The 22,188-nt window shown below is 41.9% G+C and overlaps 1 protein-coding gene across 4 annotated transcripts in view; it reads right to left on the bottom strand.

The window, feature by feature from the left end:
* lrp8 (low density lipoprotein receptor-related protein 8, apolipoprotein e receptor) overlaps positions 1 to 21,922 on the bottom strand; it is a 158,895-nt gene extending 136,973 nt beyond the window's left edge. For all 4 annotated transcript variants that reach the window (XM_041040106.1, XM_041040105.1, XM_041040104.1 and 1 more), the window contains exons 1-2: positions 21,753 to 21,922; positions 20,746 to 20,871 (exon numbers count right to left, since the gene is read on the bottom strand). In XM_041040106.1, the coding sequence (XP_040896040.1) occupies positions 20,746 to 20,871; positions 21,753 to 21,819 (193 nt within the window). In that variant the 5' untranslated portion in view covers positions 21,820 to 21,922. The remainder of the gene's footprint in view (positions 1 to 20,745; positions 20,872 to 21,752) is intronic.
* Between the last annotated feature and the right edge of the window lie 266 nt (positions 21,923 to 22,188).

Consider the following 22,188-nt stretch of genomic DNA (forward strand, 5'->3'; position numbering starts at 1 on the left):
TTAAAAAAAAACACAAGTGGCCCAGATGGAGAACCCATGAATACAAATCAGTGTTGTATACACTGATATACACATACACATATATATTCCTTTTTTTTCTTCTTCACTCCAGTTATCTGTCTTATTGTCAAAATAATTTAGCATTTCTCCTCACCACACCATAAGCTATGTCAAATACCTATAAATGTAGTTGTGATTCATCTTTAAAATCTAGTTATTTCCTTCCTGCTGCTGTTTCTTTGTCACTGTGCCCATTTACATTATGTTACATTAATATCCATCAAAGTAAAGCTGTTTTTAGCCTCATTTCTTTCCCAACAAAACAATATAATTCAAGTGCATTCAAGTGCATCAACAATAACAGTGTCCTGTTAAAATGTGCCTTAAAACCCACTCTCACACCTGAGGACACACTCTTTAACATCAAAGGTGAGGTATGAATATTATTAAACAACAATGAACCCTGTAACTACTCAGAGCACACACTGCCTTATTTTCGATCACCACCTGGAACCTATGAGCCAGCGTCTTTGAGACAGCAGACGAGGAGGCAAAGCAGATAGAGGCTGTTTATACTGATAATTAGCATATAATAATAGCTGTATGTTTGCTAGAGACCCTCTCACCTGTGTGATGTAGCCATAACTTTAGTTCATCCACTCTTCTGTCCCTTCTCTGTCACTCACTTAGGAAATACATTTTCTTTCTCATCTCTCTGTATCACTGCATCAGTGTATTGTTTCCCTCGCTCCACTTCCAGGATTCATTCTTTATATGCAGGACATCTAAAGTTGTACTTTTGTGTTTAAATCTCCGCACCCAGGTGTCATACTCACACTGTCCTTTCAATTACGCCGGTACTTCCATTCTTCCTTCCTTTGTCATTATCAGCTCCCATTCAACCTGCTGTCCCTCGCCTTCCTCACCCCTCTATCCCTTTCTTTCATCTCTTCCCCTCTGTCTGTCCCTGCTTCTGATGTTATGCCACCGTGCCAATGAGAAGTAGCAGAAGGAGAAAGGAGAAATGAATCTGGGTCACAGGAGGCCATGCATCTCAAGTCTCCACTCTGCCACAATAAAAAGGAAATTGATCTGTGGCTAGCCAGCTCTCCATTCCCTGTAGCCTCGAGCACACACACACACACGTGCACACACACACACACGTGCACACACACACACACGTGCACACACACACACAGCTGAGTCAGTCCATGGAAACAGTGCTCATCCGCCTCTTGGATCCATCATCCTTTTTCCAAAGCAGCAGGTGCACCCAGACTGAGAGCACACAAATGCAGCACCATACAGACCCACACTGGGTCTTCTCCCTCCACACCACCACCAGCCTGTGCGCACAAGTTTATGTGCGACTGTGTAATTCTGTTTCTCAATTCAAAACCCTGCTGAGGCATGAGAGCAATTTACTAGAGACTTTAAAGTAAAATCGACATTTTAGAAAGTAAACATCCTTTTAAATTCTACTCGCCTCTCTATTGTTATGTCTCTCACCTTCCCATTCATCCTTTTCTGCTTCTGTAATCTGCTTGTCTCTAAATACAACTCAGTAATACAGAGGAAAGAGGCTAAATAGAGGGTCATTATGTATGAACCGAAATCACCATCATCACTTGTCAAAATCCTGTGAGATAAACAAAACTAGGGCTGCCGCTGCTTATTTTCTGTTTTCATTATGTTTTTGATTAATAATTTGGTCTATTTTTTTTTTACTTTATTTAAACAGGTGACTCCCATTGAGATTACAAGATCTCTTTTTCAACGGAGTGCAATTCTGTGTTCCAAACAATTTACAGCACAATATTTTAAAATAAAGCATAGAATAACAACTCAGACTCACAAGACTGAACACAGACAAGAGGATGCGTATCTAGCTACGTAAGAAAGCTAACATCTCAGGTGAGGTCCTAAGACTGATGGCTTTGTCTGACCAGCAGTCCATAGCCCATGAGTTTTAAACTGATAATGATATAAACTAGAAAAAAAAAATGAAAAGCCTCATCTTTGAACAATTGTAGTCAGAAGTGCAATTAGAAGAGAAGCTGAGGTGGTACCACAATTTATGTAAAATATTTGGTTAAAAAAAGTCTCTATCCACTTCTATGATAACACCCAATAAAGTTAGAAGAGAGAAGGAACAGGAAAAAAGATGTGGACATGAACAGAAGGATGAAAAAGGGATGCAAAACAGTAAGAATTAGAATTCAAGAAACCCAAGCAAGAGGTAAACAAACTGTTTAACAAATCCACAGTGGCCATGAGCATGAGAGGGAGTGAGAGGGAAAAGAGAGAGAGGGAGAGAATCTCAGCAGCCATGCAGAAGAGAAGAAAATCTAATCATCTTCTCATTACCATGCTTCCTCGGTTAGTTGGGCTGATTTGGAGAAAACGGATTATGTTCTTCGATCACTCCCCACGAGCCTTGGTCAACTTTCACCGAAGCGTACGCTGTCTAAAACATTTCACGCCGTTAAAATGTTTTAGATTACCCTTGGTGCTACCTGCACATGTATGGTCTGCTTATTACAAGCTCAGGGACTTGAGTTAATTCAGCTGCCATGGCAAAAACGCAGTGGTCTCACAGTCACCAAAACAAAACCATCACTCACAGAGGAAGTTGATTACCGATCGCACAGCGCAGTCTGAGGAAAATTAAGACAGTTTGTCAATATAAATATTTCAGCACAGATGCACAAAAAAAGGCTGTAAGCATGTTGTGTAGCAAATTGCATGTGTTTGTGTGTAATTATGTACCTGTGATTTCTTTCCATTAGACCTTTGTTTTCTCACCTTTAAGATAACACAACTAGTAAACACTCTCTGATTCACCACCACACAAACACACACACAAACTATGTCTTATATTCCAAAGCCAAGTAAAGCCTCCTGGATCAGGGTGCAGATGAACAGGAGGTTGTGTGTGTGTGTGTGTGTCTGTGTGTCTGTGTGTGTGTATATTCTCTTCCATTTCTTGCCCCATGTGTCTTTCCCTCCCTCATCAATGGCTGCTTTAGTCCATTAGCACAGAAGTCTGGGGTCTGAGGGGTGAACAGGGAATGGTCAGGCTCTTCCATTTCTGACTATGGGGTCACTAGCTTTACACTCCCTCACAGCTAATGACCATCTCTGGGAACACACTGTGTAAATGTGCTCTCGCACTCACATACACACACAGAAAGCAGGAAACTCTTCATCATTGGGACACCTCAGAAGCATATGTAGGCACACACACTCACAAACTGAGACTCATTAACCGACACACCAATCTATAGTCTCTTCATCATGGTGACACTAACAGTAGGCAGCAGTCACAGTAGGCACACACACGCACACGCACACGCACACACACACACTCTACCAGAGACTCACACAGTTATAAAGGATGCAGGATTCACAGAATAAAAAGCCTCCTGAGAAAGGCAAACACACTTTATGTACATAACTTTAAAGTAATTTTTCAATTTAAGGCTTTTATTTTAAAATAAATTCAGCTTCATAATTTTCACTTTGTTACATGAGAAAATATCCTGATATCCTGCATTTTAGTGTACAATATTTGATAACAGAAACTAACATGACATTTAATGATGGGGTTTAAAGCTGTTAAACCTGCTTGCTGTAAATGATGCAAATGACTTATTCAGTACAGAAAATGACAACTGAGGATAAGACACCCAGGGATACACATAACAGAGACACAGAGTTAAAAACATGCAGAACTTTCTCACCTAATTAAAAACCTGCCAAAAATACGCTCTATTTCATTTCAAACTGTTATTAATTCTGCTTCCTGGAACACAACATTTTGGGGCTTACCCAATGCATACTAGAAGATATAACTGCCAATTAGATTTCCCGTTCACCCATTTCTTCCTCCTCCTGTCATTTAAAACATTTAAATCCAAAACTATACCACTACACCTGTCATCTACTGCCTGCTCCGAACTCAGTAGTCCTGTTTAAAGAAAAAGCTCTGCTCTGATTATTTTGTTGCATGACGCTTTCTAGGTGCCATTTCATGCTGCTTTAAAATGCCTCACACTGTCTGCACAGCTCCTCAAAGAGGCTCCCTCGTGGTAAGCGTGAACATCTGTGCCACAAAATTAAAACTGAAGATGCAAGCTTGGCCTTAATTCAAATATCTGCTATAACAAATTGTTTTTATCATGGCATATAGTAGGGTTCGGAACTGAAACCTGGGTTCCAAAAACTAGAACCTGTAACAAAAACTGAATATTGGTTGTGCTTATGGGTTCCTGAACGCAATAACCCTTTATTACCGTAAACAAAGGCTACATGACAAACGCTGATAGCTGCGTACCAATCTCCTGGTTCCTGTCTGTTTCCTGTCTGGAACTGATCAAATTCAAACGATACCCAACACTAGCAAATAGAGAGACGGACAGAGAAAAACAGACAGACACACAAAGAAAGTCTCCCTCTCTCACACCTACAGTTTATGTCATTATGGAGTGCAGCAAACAGCCCCATTAATCAGTTTAATCAATCAATGGATCTATTTTTATTGCTGCACAAATGTTAGATTGATTTCAGGCAGCTGTGTATAAGTGCTGGAGCTAGCAAGAACAAGAGAAGCCACACACACACACACACACACATATATTTAGCCAAACCTATACAAACAAATTTAAACATCTGTGTCTCTAGCTCCCTCCCCTTACCCCAAAAAACAACGCTATCATGACGCTTTCTCACATGAACAGCTTTACCTCCTCTGCACAGTTCTTGCTGCTGATTAAAAAGCATGCACCAGGGAGAGAGGGATGGGACTGAAATGGATTTATAATGAAGGAAAAGAAAAGAGACAGAGGGAGAGAGAACAAAGATGCAGGAAAACCAACCCAGGAGCTAACTGCAGCCAGGAACTCAGCCTCCCTCCAACGTATGTACATGCACATCTAAACGCTATGGATTATTTTGCCTGAATTGGCAAAGATTTTAAAATCATGCATAAAATATTATGTATGTATCTCTCTCTCTCTCTCTCTCTCTCTCTCTTTATATATATATATATATATATATATATATATATATATATATATATATATACACACACACACACACACACACACACACACACACACACACACACACACACACAAACAATAGAGTAGGTCATGAGAACAGGAGTTCTCCCTGAAATACTGACATACATACAGGTCAGGAATATGCATTAAAATGCAAAACGCATATACAACAACACAGGAAAGCAGATCATGTTGAGTGAAAGCATAAAAGATCTCTGAAGAGATCATGGGCACATACAGCATATGTATAATGAATGTATGATCCAGACAACATCACAGAAGAAGGTTGAAGCATGATGCAGTAAGACACAGAAAAATACAGAGCACGGTGTAGATTTAATGCTTGCCACCATATGTACAAAAACAAACATAAAGTGGCCCAGACATAAACACACACACACACGCACGCCGACCGACACACACTATGTGTTTCTAAACCACGATGTCGTCACCCTTTTATGGATTTAGGGGGGCAATTAAATGAAACATGGGAGCATACACATGATTAAAGATTTATCTGCCCCAAATCCCTGCAGCCCCTTCCCACATGCACCATCACACACACTGAAATACACACACATACACACACCTTCTTCTACACTGACCATGTGGGGGAGCAGGAAGGAAACAATTGATCTCATTAAAAAAACTCTAACTGTACAGACTGCTGCTGAAACCCACTCCCCCACCCCCAAAAAAAACACACCCACTGACATAAACATACAGAGATGAACACACACACACACACGCACACACAGATCAAACACCCCCAAATGCATGCTGGTGTAATTTAATAAGTGAAGTATAAATGTGCTATTCACTGAAATCAATTAGCCAGGGGCTGCTAACTTTGAACACATCTCCACAGACCCTCTGGAGAGTTCGTGCTAATGTGATGAATTAAGGTCAACAGCACAGACTTTCACATGCACACATATAAACACAGACATGCCCACATACCATGGGATCTGTCGGTATTGCTTTCTGCATTATCAACTTATAAATTTCACCTATTTTTGCATTATTTACACCTAGTGGACACATTGCACAGGGTCTGCAACAGAAAAAAAACTTGAAACAGACAGATGACAAACAGAAGTGGCTGTTAGCATAGCAGCACGTAGTGATTTTGCCAAGTGACCTGAGATCAGCTTTTTGTATGGCTGCCATTGGCCAAAAACAGCTTCATCCAATTAACATTATAGAATACTGCCAATTGCAAATTTAGCTCTGCCAAGTGATGAAAAAAAAAAAACTCACATGTACAGCATACAGTATCTACAACAATTAGTCATGAGAAAAACTGGTTTGACAATAATTTTGATAATCAAGCAATAATATTTTTTTTAAATTTTCAATTAAAAAAAAAATGCCACCAAAGTTACTGGTTGAAAGATCTCAGAGATGAATCTTTTCTCCTATTCCCTGTTTAACTTCAAAGTATGTATGATGGCCGCATTGATGGGCATTTTTCACTTTTTCAAACTTTTACAGGCTAACCGATTAATCATAAAAAATAATCTATTTATTAACTGATAAAATGATCAGTAATTATCAGACACATGCATTTGACCGTGTCCATCGTCTTATCTTAAAGCTGATATCCCTAAAGAGGTCTCTTCCCTTCCTCGTTCCAGTCAGAACATATTTTATCCTCCCACTTGTTTTCCCTTTGAGTCTTCTGTTTCAACCCCTTTTGTATCTTCCACATCCAACTTTATTTTTACTCAACCCCACCTTTCAACTTCGGAGCGTGGAGAAAACTGTTTGTCTTCCCTCTGGATTCTTTCACAGGTGCAAGAGTCTCTTGATTAGGAATCGATCAATGTGTCTCAAGTGCACTCACATGAAAACATTTTGAGGCTCTTTGAAGCTTGGGAAAAACACACATGCTTGTGTGGGCGCACACACAAGCGCACGCACACGCACACAGCCTCTAAACGTTTCTTAACATTGTTTAAAAAAAAAACAATCCTGAAGAGTAAAAGCATCGTTTTCTGGCTTCTAACAAATTGGATTACAGGTAAATGAGGTCTGGGCCTTTTGACAGGACGACACTGTGCCATTTCAATATTCATGACTTCCACAAGAATTCAGAAGTGAATAGAATTAATCAAGGAAACTGTGAGAGGTCTCACAGAAGGCAACCGGAGACTGTCTCTTCTTCCCTCAGCCCGTCGCTGGCAAATGGCAATAACATGATAATTCTTCAGCACTTACACTGAGATTTGAACTCATGCAGAGTTATGTCAAACGTCAGGGAAGACGCTTGATAGAAAGAAATTAAGTGGTGGCAAATCACTTTGGAAGGAGGACATAAATGCTATTTATTAATACTACTTTTTGCAGGACCTTCTTGTTGAAAGGGGCAAATGTCAGAACCCATCATATGTCACATCTTCTGCCGTCCTCATGTTCTGTCTGTACTGTTCAGTGCCACAAACACACAGCCACTTGTTCCAGTAGCCTCTCAAGTGAAAAGCCTTTGAGCCTTGTGGCAGAGAGATGTGTGCGGAAAAAGTAAGACTTGTGGGCATCTTAAAAAAAAAAACAACAGACTGCCTGCTTTGATAGTGACTCACCTTCAGGTACTTCTTTCTTTCACAGTCCCAGGGAATCAATAGTTTTACTCAAAGAAACAGGACATTGTCTTTGCACACAAAGTCTTTCACTTTTGCTGTTTGGGGAGTAGGAGGTGGTCCACTCTGACAAAAACATTACGTGTGTTTAGAGTATGAATCAAGCCCTTTAAAATTATGAACTAAAGCAAGTCGTGGATATACGACTGCTCACTTAATCTACTTTGAACATGAGTCCTTAATAAAAAATCAAAGGGCGAGGGCTGTGATGTTTTCTTTCAGATCATGCTTCAGTGTTGGGTGTAGGCAAACTGTACAATCTAAAGGTAAAAATCAAAAGGAAGTTCATCCAGTTAGTGCCAGGGTTTAATTAGGCTGTTTGATCATTCATGAAATCATCATCACACGCAGAAAACTGGACCAAAGCAGCCGTGTCTGAGCCACAAGAGGTTGAATAAAGCCAATAAAGTAGGGAGAAACATCACAGTAACAACACCATGGGTTAATTATGCTTAACTACCACTTTCTGTCACAACTGGGTCACTGGGTCTTGCATGGACGCGCCTTGTTGAGGGTCTGGTTTGCACATGAGTCACAGTTTAATAAAATAATTTAAGGAGCAGAAATCTGTGTGTTTCCAGTTTTGCACGCATGTATATTTTGTACGCTTGAAGTTAGAGTACAACACGTTTTCCATTTGCTTCACATTTGAAGTCATTTGTTTATTGTGAGGAGTTTTTCATTACATTTCTTGCGAAGCTTCAGAGGCTAAATATGCAATGGATGGAACCGTTTCCACAGCAAATATTCATTGCTCAGTGCAACAGAACTAAAAACCAACCCTTTCACTCCTCTAGTTCAAAATGCCTATTTTCTGCTTTTCATCTATGGGAATCTGTGCATCTGTTTTTCTTTGCAACTAAAGAAAGAAGTTTAGTAGTCTGTTGAAACTAAAGTATCAAAATACTGTGTACCCACAGTGTCAAATCTCTGATAGGTCACCTTAGAGGCTATATCAACACACATCACAGGCTCTTGGCTCCCTGGTTTGTATCTTTGGAAGGTACTTGAAATTTAGCCTCTTTCAAGTGTTTACTTAAGGGGATTAAATGTTGTCTTTTTAAATATAGCTGTGGGATTTAGTGGTGGTTGCACCTGAGCACAGCAGGCATTGCAAAGTGGAAATTCATGCGTAGCAGGGCATGAAAACTTGCAGATGGGCCATGGCATCCAGGGATTCGACCCCCTCACTAGGCCTTGGCTCTGGCCAAGACTCACCTTACTATTCTGGTTGCCTTTATGGTGTGACTGTCAATGCTTCGCTCTTCATCCTGACCAAACCTAATCACATTGTCTTGCTCATCATGGCTCAAAATTCCATTTAAAGGGTCATTCATTTTAGGGTCATTCTTCTGTCTCTATGGCCAGCAGAAGCAACAGAATGAAATTACGTCTAACTGAGTTAAGTTCTAACTCAGCCAAAAAAACTCCTGGTTACTGGTAGAATTAGACACCATCCCTGTTCAGGCTTATAGGGTCTATAAGCCGTTGGGTGGGAGAAACTGAACAGAGTTTACAATGCAGGCCACAAAGTGAAAGACGAGATGAATTAGGACTGCAATGCAACTAAATGGCAAAGTGGAGAAGGAGGACAGAAAATAACAGCTCACAGTGGAGAAGAAGAATGCAGAAAAAGACAAAGTTGCTCATCAGTAACAGCACTAAACATCCACTATGAAAACCTCTTGAAAAGATATCCAACACATAAAAAGAAAGTTCATACATCCAAAGAGAAGCAACACACAGGGCAGGTATGAATCAATAGTTCTGGCAACAGCACAGCATTAACGAGCCATGGCGACGCAGCCAACATCAAACAACATCAGAAAACTCTGTGAAACTAAACAAAAGGAAAATCACGTTTGCACAAAGCCGGTTATTCTGTGTACGTCAAAGAAAAGGTCACAGAATTCATTCTTCAACCTACTGCAACAGCTGCAAAGCCGACTGCTAAAGTGCACGAATGCGTGTGTGTGCAAGCGAGAGAAGGAAAGAGAGAGAAAGTGACGAAGAGTGTGAGAAGTGTGACCCCCCATTCTGACTTTGCTGTTATTTCCTGTTTTATTTTGTACTCACTTACATCAGTGTTTCTGTGTTTCTTTTTTCTTTTTTACTTCCTGTCTTGCCGGTGTATGACCTCAAGCTTTGATTCTCCTGTGTGATCACTGCGTTTGAATATGTGCAGGCCAGCTCATCTTATGCCAGTAGTATTATTATTTGCATGTGCTTGGACGTGTGTGCAGAGTAAGTCTCCCTCTTTTCCTCCTCCTCCTTATACTAAACCTTCAAGAACTGTCCCTTCCTCATGGAAACTGTATGTAAAGACTTGTTTATATAAATGCAGACAGTGAATTAGCAAATAAAAACACAACGAGCTCCGTTAAACCAGGAAAGAAATGTGAATGAAAATTTTCACAGAGAGCACTGAACCTAACGCGATAATGCAGATGTTTCATGCAAGGTCACAGCACTATTCATTATGCTCACACACACAAAATCGCCTGTCAGTGCATCTTTTTAAGAGTGGGATTTTGTGTGTGTGTGTGTATGTGAGACAAAGGGGGCCTCTCAGGCCCCATTGAGAAGGTGTCACCCTGCTTCCAAACATTCAAGCGTTGCTTCCAATGACACATAATAGGGTGTGGGGGTGGAGAACGAAGGGCACAGAGGGAGGCCCTGTTCAGACCTGGCATTAACATGCGTCTCGGGAGATCCGATCGCAAGTGGACATCTCTAAGTACAGGTGTAAATGGTGTAAATGCACCCAAGATCCACTGAGGACGCATTTGAGATCTGATCATTCAGACCATATTCAAAGGTGGTCTGGGCCACATTTGGCCACGTATGTGCCTTCCCGTGCACTTCCAAGGGACTGTGCAAAGGAAGTGTTGCCTGCTACCCGTTAATAACAACAACACATTTGATCTTTGCAAACGGGTTTGATGTACGTGTTTATTTGCATATATAGCAGGGAAGTGAGATCTGATCACAAGTGGTCACTCGAGACACATGTGGAGACGCATGTTAATGCCAGGTCTGAACAGGGCAGGAGAGAGTCAACACTGGTTAAACACAGTGTGAGCACAGACCAGGAAGGAAGAAAGACAGAAAACAGACAGAGACCTTGAGGAAGGACAGGATGGAGGGAGATGACAGAAAACTCTTATTTTCACATTGTGACAAGCATGACAGATCATTTCTCCCACCAGAACCTGCTCTCCCTCTTTCCCTCTCTCCTCTCAATGCAGCACCTTTAAAGTTAAAAGCTTTGCAAATAAGCTAACATCCCAAATAGCTGAAGAGCAGTTTGCACGTCAAGTACGTGTAAGAGACTCCTTATGCTGCTCCAGCAACCACAGCACAAGAGCTTTTTATTTATTTTTTATTTATTTATTTTTACTTCTAATACACCTTCAATAATCCACACATCATACCTCCAAGAGGAAAGACTTTTATTATCAGGAGTTTCAGAGGATAATCAGAACAACTCCTCAATCAGCAGGTTTCCCCACCGCCTTCATGTCAACAGAGTGTCACTGCACTGTGATAATAAGGTAAGTGTTACATTAGCATTGTGTATATCCCCAAAACATAGGCTCTGTGTGTGAGATTTTGCACCACACCAGCTTTTTTTTTTTCCATAACTGGTATTACTGAGCACTAGCTGTATCATCAAAGAATAACACCCCATTCACCACCTCACCCTACCATCACGCAACGAATGACAAGCACAATCCCCTCAAGGTAAAAGACTGGTGCCCAAGCTTAGGAGCTGGCGAGGCGTGTGTAAGAAGGAGATAGGTCGCATGTGTGTAATCTACGTAAACAGCTTCATTCAAAAGAAAGATGGAGGGAGGGGGAACGAAGCGAGAGAGGGAGAGAGTGTACAGTAAGGACAAAAGTGAGAAAGGTATAGGCCAGAACTGGAAGAAACATGAAGGAGTAAAAAAAAAAAAAAAAAAAAAAAAAACATGGTGGGGACCTCATCACTGAATGTTCTCAATTCAGTGATCCTCATGCTGCTTTCGTGTTGGTGTCATCATGTTTGTTGACGTGCACTTCTCAGTGAACGCCAGTCTTTTGCGTAGTGTGGCCTGAACTGTCAACTCTGTTTGTTGGGCAGATACATAGCCTATGATGTAGCTACATTAGCCACACAAGCTACTGGAACAACAGTACTGTTGGAATAAAATTTTATGTAACAGCTGACACTGACATTGGCTGAAGTGACTGCATTTTGTCTGGATTTGGTTTCTTTTTAAAACTGAATGGGAGTGACAGACAAAACCGATTTAAAAACCAACTTCAGTCCTGGAACATTAATAAATTGTCATAAGTTATTTTGAATTTTAGCTTTGGAGCATCAGACTGATATAACCTCAAACAGCTCAGTCTTTATCATTAGGACAAATGTTTAGCATCTGTATCAGTGACCGTTCTCTGCTGGCTTTTAATGCAGAGATATATATGGGTAACCTCTGAGTTTACACACATTTTCTGAGACCTTTTCTACTTTTGACATCTTCAAAGACTCTTTCCATCCTCTTTCTCTCAGCAGGTGTTGGTCCAGAAGATCTACTTTCACCCATTGAAGACACAAATTCTTACCAATGGGCACAAATTCTCAAGTACACGCACCAAATCCACCACAATCCTAACCCCTGCTTTTACCAAACTGATTTCTTGCTTCAACGCAACAGAGGGTGTTTACTTGACAAGAGACACTTAGACAGGGTAGGATGCAATGAATCAAACTGAACAAACCGACAGTTTGTTGTCCAGTCACAGACAGAGACTGAGAGGAGCAGGAAGTGTAGAATTTAGAGCAACAGAGCAAAGATAGGGTGGAGAAAAAGTATAAATAAAGAAATGAAACAGAGAAGAGGAAGACTGACAGGTGGCAACTGGTGTAAGAGAACTTCAGGCAACATCATCAGAAAAGAGAGTCAGATTAAACTCTCTTTCCTCCACTTTGTAACTTCCAAGTAAATCTTCTCATGAAAACTTTTGACATGCAGTACTCAAGGGCACAATCTCAGTGTCAGACCAGCAGACTGGTATTAGCAGCCATGTTTTATTCATCCGTATTCTTAGTTGTCATTTCATACGGCGCTCCCTGACTGCATATACCAGGCGACAGAGCGCAAGGTGAAAAACAGGATTACAGCAAATGTAAATAATAAAATGGAGGCACATGAAGACACTCGGTTAATCTGAGCCGGGGATTAATGCCATGATACCCTGTCAGACACGGCTGGGTTGGGGGGGGGGATAACAACAGCACAACACAACAACACAGGCACAAAGAGACACACAAAAATGAGACATAGCTAAGCATACACACACGCACACGGTGGGGAAATAGGATTGTAGTGTTATCAGAGTTTGACTTTGAACAATAAGTGACTTTGCAGCAGAGCAGAGCAGACAACACAAGGAAATCTGTCGAAAACGGTCGAGCTAATTCTGACGGGGGGAGTGGTACTGTATACAGGGAGGAAGACAGATAATGAGAAGAGGAGAGAAAGAACAAGAATTAGCAAACTACTGAAACAAAGACATCACTCAAAAGTACCACTTTTCAGAATTGCAGCACCCCCCCACCCCCCTTCCTTTGGTGAAGAAACTTTGTATTGACACCTCTCACAAACTTTCTTCAGCTAACTCACTTCCTCCCCCTCTGTTCACATTATGTTTCACCTTGAATAATTATAACCATCTATTACTTTTCTGCAACATTCATCAAGCCAGAGGCAGCTACGTTCTGTTCAGGGTCAGCCACGTTGTTCCGCAGGTGAAAGCAGAGACCATGAACACGGCTGTTTTTTTGTTTTTTTGTTTTTTTTTAAAAGATACACCTTGACTGTCTGTGACACCAGGACTATGCTGCAGGCCCTGACTGTCAGCTGCAATCTTGCTGTCGTGTGTGAGAAAATCTATGTGAGTGTAGGTGTGATAAGCAGTTTTACCTTTAGTTTACTTATTTCAACTGTAAATCACATCATAAAAGTTTTAGTATTTCTTTTCCAGTAATTCAGGGCAGAACAAAATAAGCAGGTGTTCTGAGTGTAACCGCCTATCATGGAACATTGGTTTTACAAATAGAAATATTACACACAACAATTTTTTGGGAGGGCCCACTTACAACCAGTGCAGCGAGCTGAAAACACTGACATATTCTCACCACATAAAAGTGATAAGCAACCACCACTTGGTGAATGCAAGTCGAATATTCACTCTCCTTTATCTGTTTCTGGTCTCTAACAAGTCTTGAGGGAAATATCTGGCTCTTTATCAGCCACATGCTCCTCTGTGTTCACCAGCTAGTCACCAATTTAGTCTCTCTGTCTTTGTGTGCTAGGAAGGTAACATACAGCGGGTTTATCAGATCGTTTACTGAAAACAACTTTCTGCTGTATCTGGAAATGACACTGATGCGAGCAGGAAACCAAAACAGTAAAGCTGCAGGCCCTATGAGCAAAACAGCGAGCTAAAAGATACCGAAAAAGCTCCACCGAGGTGACGACAGCTGCACAGCTGTGCAATAATTCTCTGAGGCTTCGTCACTACGAGCTCTCCATATCAAATTACAAACAGTCATTTCCAATTTCAAATGTTAATATAAAAATGTTGATTAGAGCAGCATTAATATTTCATTAGTATTGTATGAACTGGTACTGTCAGCCTATGTGAGCTATCTGCGGCTCAACAATAATAAAGAAATAAACTTGGTATCATTCCAGTGCACCAACTAATGAGCCGTACATTTGGATATTGCCGGGAGGAAATCAACACTTTTTCGATACCGTTGTGCAATGAGTTTGAACCATCCCTCAATGTAACAATTCCAAACCTAGGCATTAAAAAAGAGCTTGGCATTTGATATATTTTATCAAGCTCTTCCAGTTTCATTATGCCTTTGTGACTTGATACTTTCTAATTTCCCAACAAAAAAATAACCCAGTTAGGTTATTAGGAGAGAATTTGAAGGTAAAGAAGGAGCAAAGCCAAATTACTAGTGTCAAGAAATCTTACTTCTGCTAATAAATATGCCCTTATTTTGGAAGACACATACAGAAAGGGAAAGAGAAATGAGTCCTGGGGCTGAGGAAAACTTACCGCTCCTTCCTGTCTTTGCTTTCTCTGCCACACACTTCTCACAATGCATTCTCACCCACTGAGACACTCACTAATTGGATTAGAAGTATATAGATGGACAGCACAGTCTCACTTTCTCTTTCTCTCTCTCACACACTCACAGTGTCTCTTCCTCCGTGTAGGTTTGCTGCATTTCATACCCCTGCCCCCCACGTCAATCGAAAGGCCTTATTTCAAGTACAGAGAAAGGCAAAGTGAGAGACAGAGCGGGGTAACAGATGCCGAAAAGAGAGCGAGAAGTAGACGGTGGGCAAAAATGAGCAATACAGACAGACCGATAAATGGACACAGAGGGAAAGGGTGGAAGAGAAAGAAAGAGAGCGAGAGCAAATGCCTCAGGCCAGCACTGACCTCAGCTAAAATTACCCTGCTGCTGTTTTGCACCACTGCACCCAACACCTATTCAGCACACCAGGTATTGTTAGCTTGTAGAGCATGATACAGTGTCTGACAAAGGTGGCGCCCTGGCACATTTTGGGCTTGTCATCTGTCAGGATAGCAATGCTGCATGTGACAACTTGTCTACTTGATTATGTTTAATATTCAATCTTCAAGGAATACGTCACGTTTTAGGGGAGAGCTGGCCAGCTGGCAGAATTACCCTTTAATGTGTCAACAAAGCAAAAGAGGGCCAGAGGAGAAAAGTATCATCGGAGAAAAGAAGCCTGATGTTTTATTAATACAAAGTAGTTTGTTTAAATGTATTGGCGTGTATGAAGAATTAAACAGGATGAGTTCTTTTTGGAACTTTTCCTGATCCAACTAGTGTATTTCATATGTTCTACTCACAATGTTCTGTTTCTTAGGAAGCAAAGAAATGAGTCCATCATTAACAACTGTTTTGCAGATTTCACGTAATGTTTTCTAAACTCCTACACAGAACTGTAAGAACTGTGGCCATATACAACCTCTGCATATAGCTGCAGGGCTGCCAGACTGTACCTAACTTCATCTGGCCTAGGTTCTCATCACCTTTTTCTTTATGCCCCCATTAGTGACGGACAAAAATTCATGCAAACCAAAAGTTAGCGGATGTAAAATCTGGGTAATGATTCCTATAAGCCCGAAATTGTTAGAATTATCCTTTAACTGGCAAGTTTACCGACTAGCCGGTTTTAGAACAACTGCTTTCTTTTCTCTGTGACATGTGTGTCTTATGTGTTGCCATCTGTTTGTGAAATGCTTTCTCTCCACACACAGAGCCAACCAGATGAAGCACACACACATACATACACATACAAACAGTCCCACAGTGTCTCAGTAGTCACGGAGGACAGCAGCAGTTCTCCTTCTCTGGAGACTAGAGCACGACAGCTGCTTACACTCCTCACATACAGTGTACACACACACACAGTGTCCTTAGTCCAATACAGAAAACCAAATGATGGAGCCAGGTGTCACTGTGAGCCAGTGTGTGGCTGTTTTGAAAGAAGGTGTGTGTTTATGCTTATGTTTTTAGATTTTTAGAGAAAACAGAAACTTTACCTGTTCAGAAACTGCAGTGAGTAGTGATATGCTGGGTGTTAGCACTGACCCTCAGCTCAGATCTTTGAATGTGCGTACTGTATGTTGTCCTTTCAGAAGCAGTGCATCTTCTTTATTTTAATCTATGGCGAGTGGTGCCTCACAGTGCTGCTCCTAAATACTCAGTGTGTGTGTGTGTGTCTGTATGTGTGTGTTTGTGTGTAACTGATTAAGCTACTGGTTCCCTTGACCTCATACTCTCATTAAAAGTCTGACCCCAGCTGTGCTGCAGAGAGCAGTGTGTATGTGTGTGTGTGTGTGTGTGTGTGTGTGTGTGTGTGTGTGTGTGTGTGTGTCAGCAGGTGACCAAAATGTGTTTCTGTGAGCCTATCAGTACAATGCCTTTTATGCCTGAAGCGCTTCTCTGCAGTCTCATATTACAGTGTTGTGTGTGTGTCCTGTGTATGAGAAACCGCCTGGCCTCACAGACACACACACACACACACAAACAGCAGTGGCGTGAAATGTGTTGTGATGTCTCCTCTATTGGAAGCTGGTCTCAGACTGCAGAAGAGACGCTCCCCTTCTCAGACCTGCTCAGACTCATTGTCCTGCTGTGACACACACACACACACACACACACACACACACACACACACACACACACACAGCACAAGAACTTTTTTCCCACCCTTATGTATTCTCTTTCTATGTCTGTAACTGTTGTGAAACTCTAGGCTTAGGATTCAGAATTTGTTCCTATCCTTTAACTTACCACGTTTTTAACACAGTATGAATCATCACAACGGCTACAACTAACACTTATGTGTCAAAAAAATGTGGAGAAGGCCCATCACAATTTCCTAGAATCCAAGGTGACATTAATATATTGTTTTATCCAACCAAGACACGAAATCTAAAGATATTCAAAAAAACAATTTTATATAAGAAAGAAAAGCAGAAAATCATCACATCTGAGAAGCTATAACCAACAAATGTTTGAAATTTTTGCAAGATAAATGACTTAAACCACTATCAAAAATAAGGGCAGTTAGCTGTCCATTGACCAACTCTAACTGACAAATTGCTGCACCACTAATCATCATAAATAATTTCCTGATAATGTTAATAAATTCTCACAGATGTTGTTTTTATAGTGCAATGTAACCAAGGCCGTTTGAAGGAGAAGACAGTACAGCGATGTGAGAGAGGTAGAACAACTGAAAACGAACATGAGATTCAGATATGACATGATTTTACAGTGGCACTTTGGATTAGGCATGTTTAAATCCACTTAAATCCGCTGTAAAAATGATAAGGCCTTTTTTCTGTATGTTCCACAACCAAAATATAGGTCACGCAGAGCTGTGCAGAGGTGGAGAGCTGCCGTGTGTACGCATACACGTGTGCACGAGTGTTGTGTTCACCACACGGCACACACATGCACAAAAACCCCATCACTACCACCACTTTACCGTCTCCCAGGGCAACAAGACTGGAATCTACCAAGAGGCATGTTGAAAATGAAGGAGCGGAGAGGGGAGGAGAAGAGCAGGAGGAGGAGAAGGAAGGGAGAATGAAAGAAACGGGAGACAAGGCACAAAAGACAACCCAATCTAGCAAGACTTATTCTAATAGAGCTGCTAGAGGGAGAATGCTATAGAGCTAATCCCTGCTGTGAGAGACCTGCATGTGTTTCTGTGAGCCTGACTAATGGCACACGCACAGATACTGTAGCTCATAGACACACATCAACACACAAACAGACACACGCAAACAGTTATACCTGGCCTGGATGTGTACTGTGTGATAGGATCATCCCAGGTGTATTTACGTGCACACTGTTGCCTACCCAGACTGCAGAGACACGACATGCTTTGGTGCTCACCTGAAAAGTCCTGAAGAATTTAAACTAGATGTTGCAGATACCAAATTAAGTACAACTGCACGGCTGCGTGGGGTATCCGGGGGCTTAATTTGTTCAAAATGTAATTTCAGTGGGTAATTTCTACAGTAGTGTAGGACAAAAACAGCCAATTTACTGAAACACTAACATTATGAACCTTTGAATGACAGAAGTTTACTCCCATTGCAAATTTCTACACATAAATGTCTGAATTTCAAGTAATTAAACTAAGAAAATTTCAAACAACCAGTAACACCTATCGAGAAGCCCAACCACAGACAAGTCCACAGTGATCCAACCCAAATAAGGTGACCGTATATCTTGACATAGATTTTAGATTTATCATCCAGCCCTAATTAATGGACATTTGACAGTTTTTGTAGTTTCATTTTAAAGTCAGACGTGAAAACCAATGGCAGCCAAGGGAGTGTTAATTCTTAGTGAAGGAGAGCAGTGTCGATCATCTAATGTACAGCCTACTTTAAATGACACCTGTATCAAACCTGTTTAGCTTTGCCACGCTATCTGCCCCATCTTTTCTCCTCCTCAATCCCCTCCCTCTCTCCACTGAGCTTTGCTGATGATATTGGGTTTTGGGGAGGGGGCACAGAGGTAGTGCTGGCATCTGCTCGAAGGGCTGGCACGGCGCCAGCCACTGAGCATCACTCCGGCAACCAGAGTCACACTGTTGGATTTATCTCCAACCAGCCTGTCAGCTGATGCTCTCTGTGGGCGCAAGACGAGTGGGCATAGCCTCTTTGGCATTCGCACTGCCAAGGTACCCACAGGAGATTTAAAAACGGGGGGAGGAAAGCCCCTTAGTGGGTGTTACAATGCTGAGGAAGTGAGACAGCTTTTTAGAAGGAAGCAGCCAACTTCCAACACAGGCTGAGAGCTGAAGCACTCAAAGAATAGAGAGTGCAAGACAGGTACAACGAAGGGAGAGAGGGAGCGAGGGACGGAGGAGACTGTAAGGCACAGCAGGAGGGGAAGAGTACATAAAGCTAGAGACTGAGTGGGAAAGAGACTGAGAGAGTGACAGAGGGGCTCAAGAGAAAAGCATAACCACATCTGAAGCTTAGAGGATATGTTGCAAAAAAAGAGTGAAGAGAGAATTAAGAGGAAGAGCACATTTCTGCCACAGACAAAGCGGATCAGTTACAAAAAGCGTCTGTCACCTTGTGGCTTAAGTACTATTTTCACATTCTCTATAAGCAACACCTATACGAAACAACAAAGCAAACCGCACCTGTTGAGAGTGAAGGGTAGCTCATTAAAATCTAATTCCACTTACGTCAAGCATTGTCCACTAAATATCCAATAATCCCAATCAGCCTCTCCAGTCAATGAGAAGCGCTTGTAAATGTCATGACATTCATGCAGGGAACTCCCAAGATATCAGCAGCCACCGCCATGTATGTGAGCGTGTGAGATGAGAGAGTCATGAGTTTGGTGTGCTGGTACTCAAGATAAGCGATGAATCAATTGGCCACTAATATAACCATTCAAGCAATTAGTACCATGACAAATTTATAAGCGATAAGCGATTACACGGCTGGTTGTCCATGCAATTTCCCGAACGGAACAGAGTCAGAGTCAGTGCAACAAGAGATGCATAGTATTGGTCTTTTTTCAATATTTCTAAGGGAGATAATACAATATTTGATTTCCCAGTATTGTATATGCAATTCTGTCTTTTAAACTCCAGTTACAAACGAAGTGCCCACAGAAGCAGAGACGCCCTTGAGAACAGAAAAGCAGCCAATTTGTGATCAGCCATATCTGAGAGCCGAAGTATTTGCATTTGAGCACGTTGCATTACACAGCAGAGAGATGTCATGACACATAATACCGCAATTTTATCATCCTATTTCAGATATGACACAATCAGTAAAGCCATTATATATCCAAAGTATTATGAGACTAAGTACAGCAAGGTGACAAGAACTCTGCACAGTCCACAGCAAGATAAGGGTAATAATAATAATAATAATATCATGAAGTGACCCTGCTCTGACCCACAGGGGCAGCAGCTCTCCTTGTGTCGGAGGGGTTTGCTATTGAAGCGAAATTAGCAAGAACTGAGTAAAATTCCTGCCACCATGTGACCCGACCAGTGGTCCAGGATCAGCAGTCCACGCACTGACGTCTGCAAACTAACAGCTGAAAAGGAGATTCCAGAGGGGCCCCAGGCAAAATGATAAGGAGTTTATTCTCAGTGCAACTTCATTCATTCCAAACTTACAGCATGAATATAACCCGGTATCTATAGTTGTAGATATGTTATCCAGTTATGTGTCAGGTCAGATCAAACACCAGAACACATAATCTTATCACACAATGGTTTGGTGCCAAATGTATGTAAATCTATCGATCCTTCACATGTTTGGGTGTTTGGGTCCTTGTCCTGGATTAAGACCTCACATGATGGCAGGTATATTCAAGGTCCATGGGGAAGAGAGAAAAGGCATCATTATGTTTATCTGCCAGTGTAACAGACTCAGGGGCTACTTACGACAGTTCTCCTCGTCGCTGCTGTCTGAGCAGTCATCATCATCATCACATCTCCACAGGGTCGGGATGCACCGTCCGTTCTTGCACTGAAACTGCCCGGTTTCACACTCTGACTCCGTATGAGTTCCTGCGTTGTCAGAAAAGAACAAGTCATCAGAGGGAATGTAGACAGATTCTCAACTAATGCAGACATCAGAGTGAGAGGATATGAGAGTAAAGAAAACCATAAAGTGCAATAAAGTTACTTTTTAAAAACAATTTATAACCATAGATACACAGAAGGGGAAATTTACAGGAAAAAGGCTGTTTAAGTTCTTCATCAAGACCAGCCTGTGGCAAAAGAGGGCTCAACCACAAACTGTTTACACTGCCATGCCTCATCAGGGGTGGTGAAGTGCTGTTCTAAATCATCCTGTGGGTAGACGTACTGTTATAACACTGCTTCGATAATCCATGTTTTTTCTCAAATCCAACTCTGTTAAAATTTGCCTTACACTTTTGCATTATGCTTAGGGTTGGCTTGTCTGTTGTTCATGTGTCAATGGCAGTCTACCTTCAATGCGACCGTGGCTGCTTACCACCATAGTCCGACTGGCAATAAACACAAAGATACTGTCAAGGCAAATCTGTTAAACCGTTTTTAAACTGCAACTGCAAACAACCAAACAACCAAACGCAGGCTATTTCTGCCTGCACTTTGTGTCCACATCACCGCAAACATCACCCCTTTTTTTTATTTAGCTGTAACATCTGCGTGCTGCATTTAGACACGTGTTGGGTTGTGCGATCTCTTTTTCCGCGTATTGTCACCACATGTCACCTGCGATTGCTTTCATAGCCGGGACAAAAGTGGCGATTCAGGTGTGAGTCGTCGAAAAGTCTCCGAGAGGCACGTTAAGACGCGGACCCCACCGAGGGAGACAACTCGCCTCTCTGTGGAAGGCTCCCCAAAGCGGTCGCCGTCCGTGATGCGATGCAGATTCACCTCCTCGCTGAGGCGAGTCTTACCTTTAGCGCAGTGGATCTCCGTGAGTAACAAATGTAACAGCACGAGCTTTCCGACTTCCGTCCACATCTTTAGATCCTGGGGTTGGGAGGGGGGGTTTGTTATACGGCTGTGTTCATGCAAGTGAAAAACCACTGAAGGATCCCCAGCCTCTCACTCGCTCTGTGTTCCTCTCGCTCTGCCTCTGCTCTGAGTGTGTGAGAGCGTGTGCTCAGCCGCTCTCGCTTCTTTCTCCCCCTCCCCTCCCCTCCCCTCCCCTCCCCGCTCTGCCTCGGCTGCAGTTTGAATCAGTGACGCTGATGGGCGGGATAGTGAGGGTTGGTACCTGCGGTTAATATAGTAGGTAGAAAAAAACTACATCTAAACGGTGGTTAGTCAGGGAAGTAGTTGAAGATGAAAAACGCTGTGTCACGCTGAGTGGGCTGCTTTCCAAACTTT

Source organism: Toxotes jaculatrix, chromosome 6, assembly GCF_017976425.1.
Source record: "Toxotes jaculatrix isolate fToxJac2 chromosome 6, fToxJac2.pri, whole genome shotgun sequence".
NCBI lineage: Eukaryota > Metazoa > Chordata > Actinopteri > Toxotidae > Toxotes > Toxotes jaculatrix.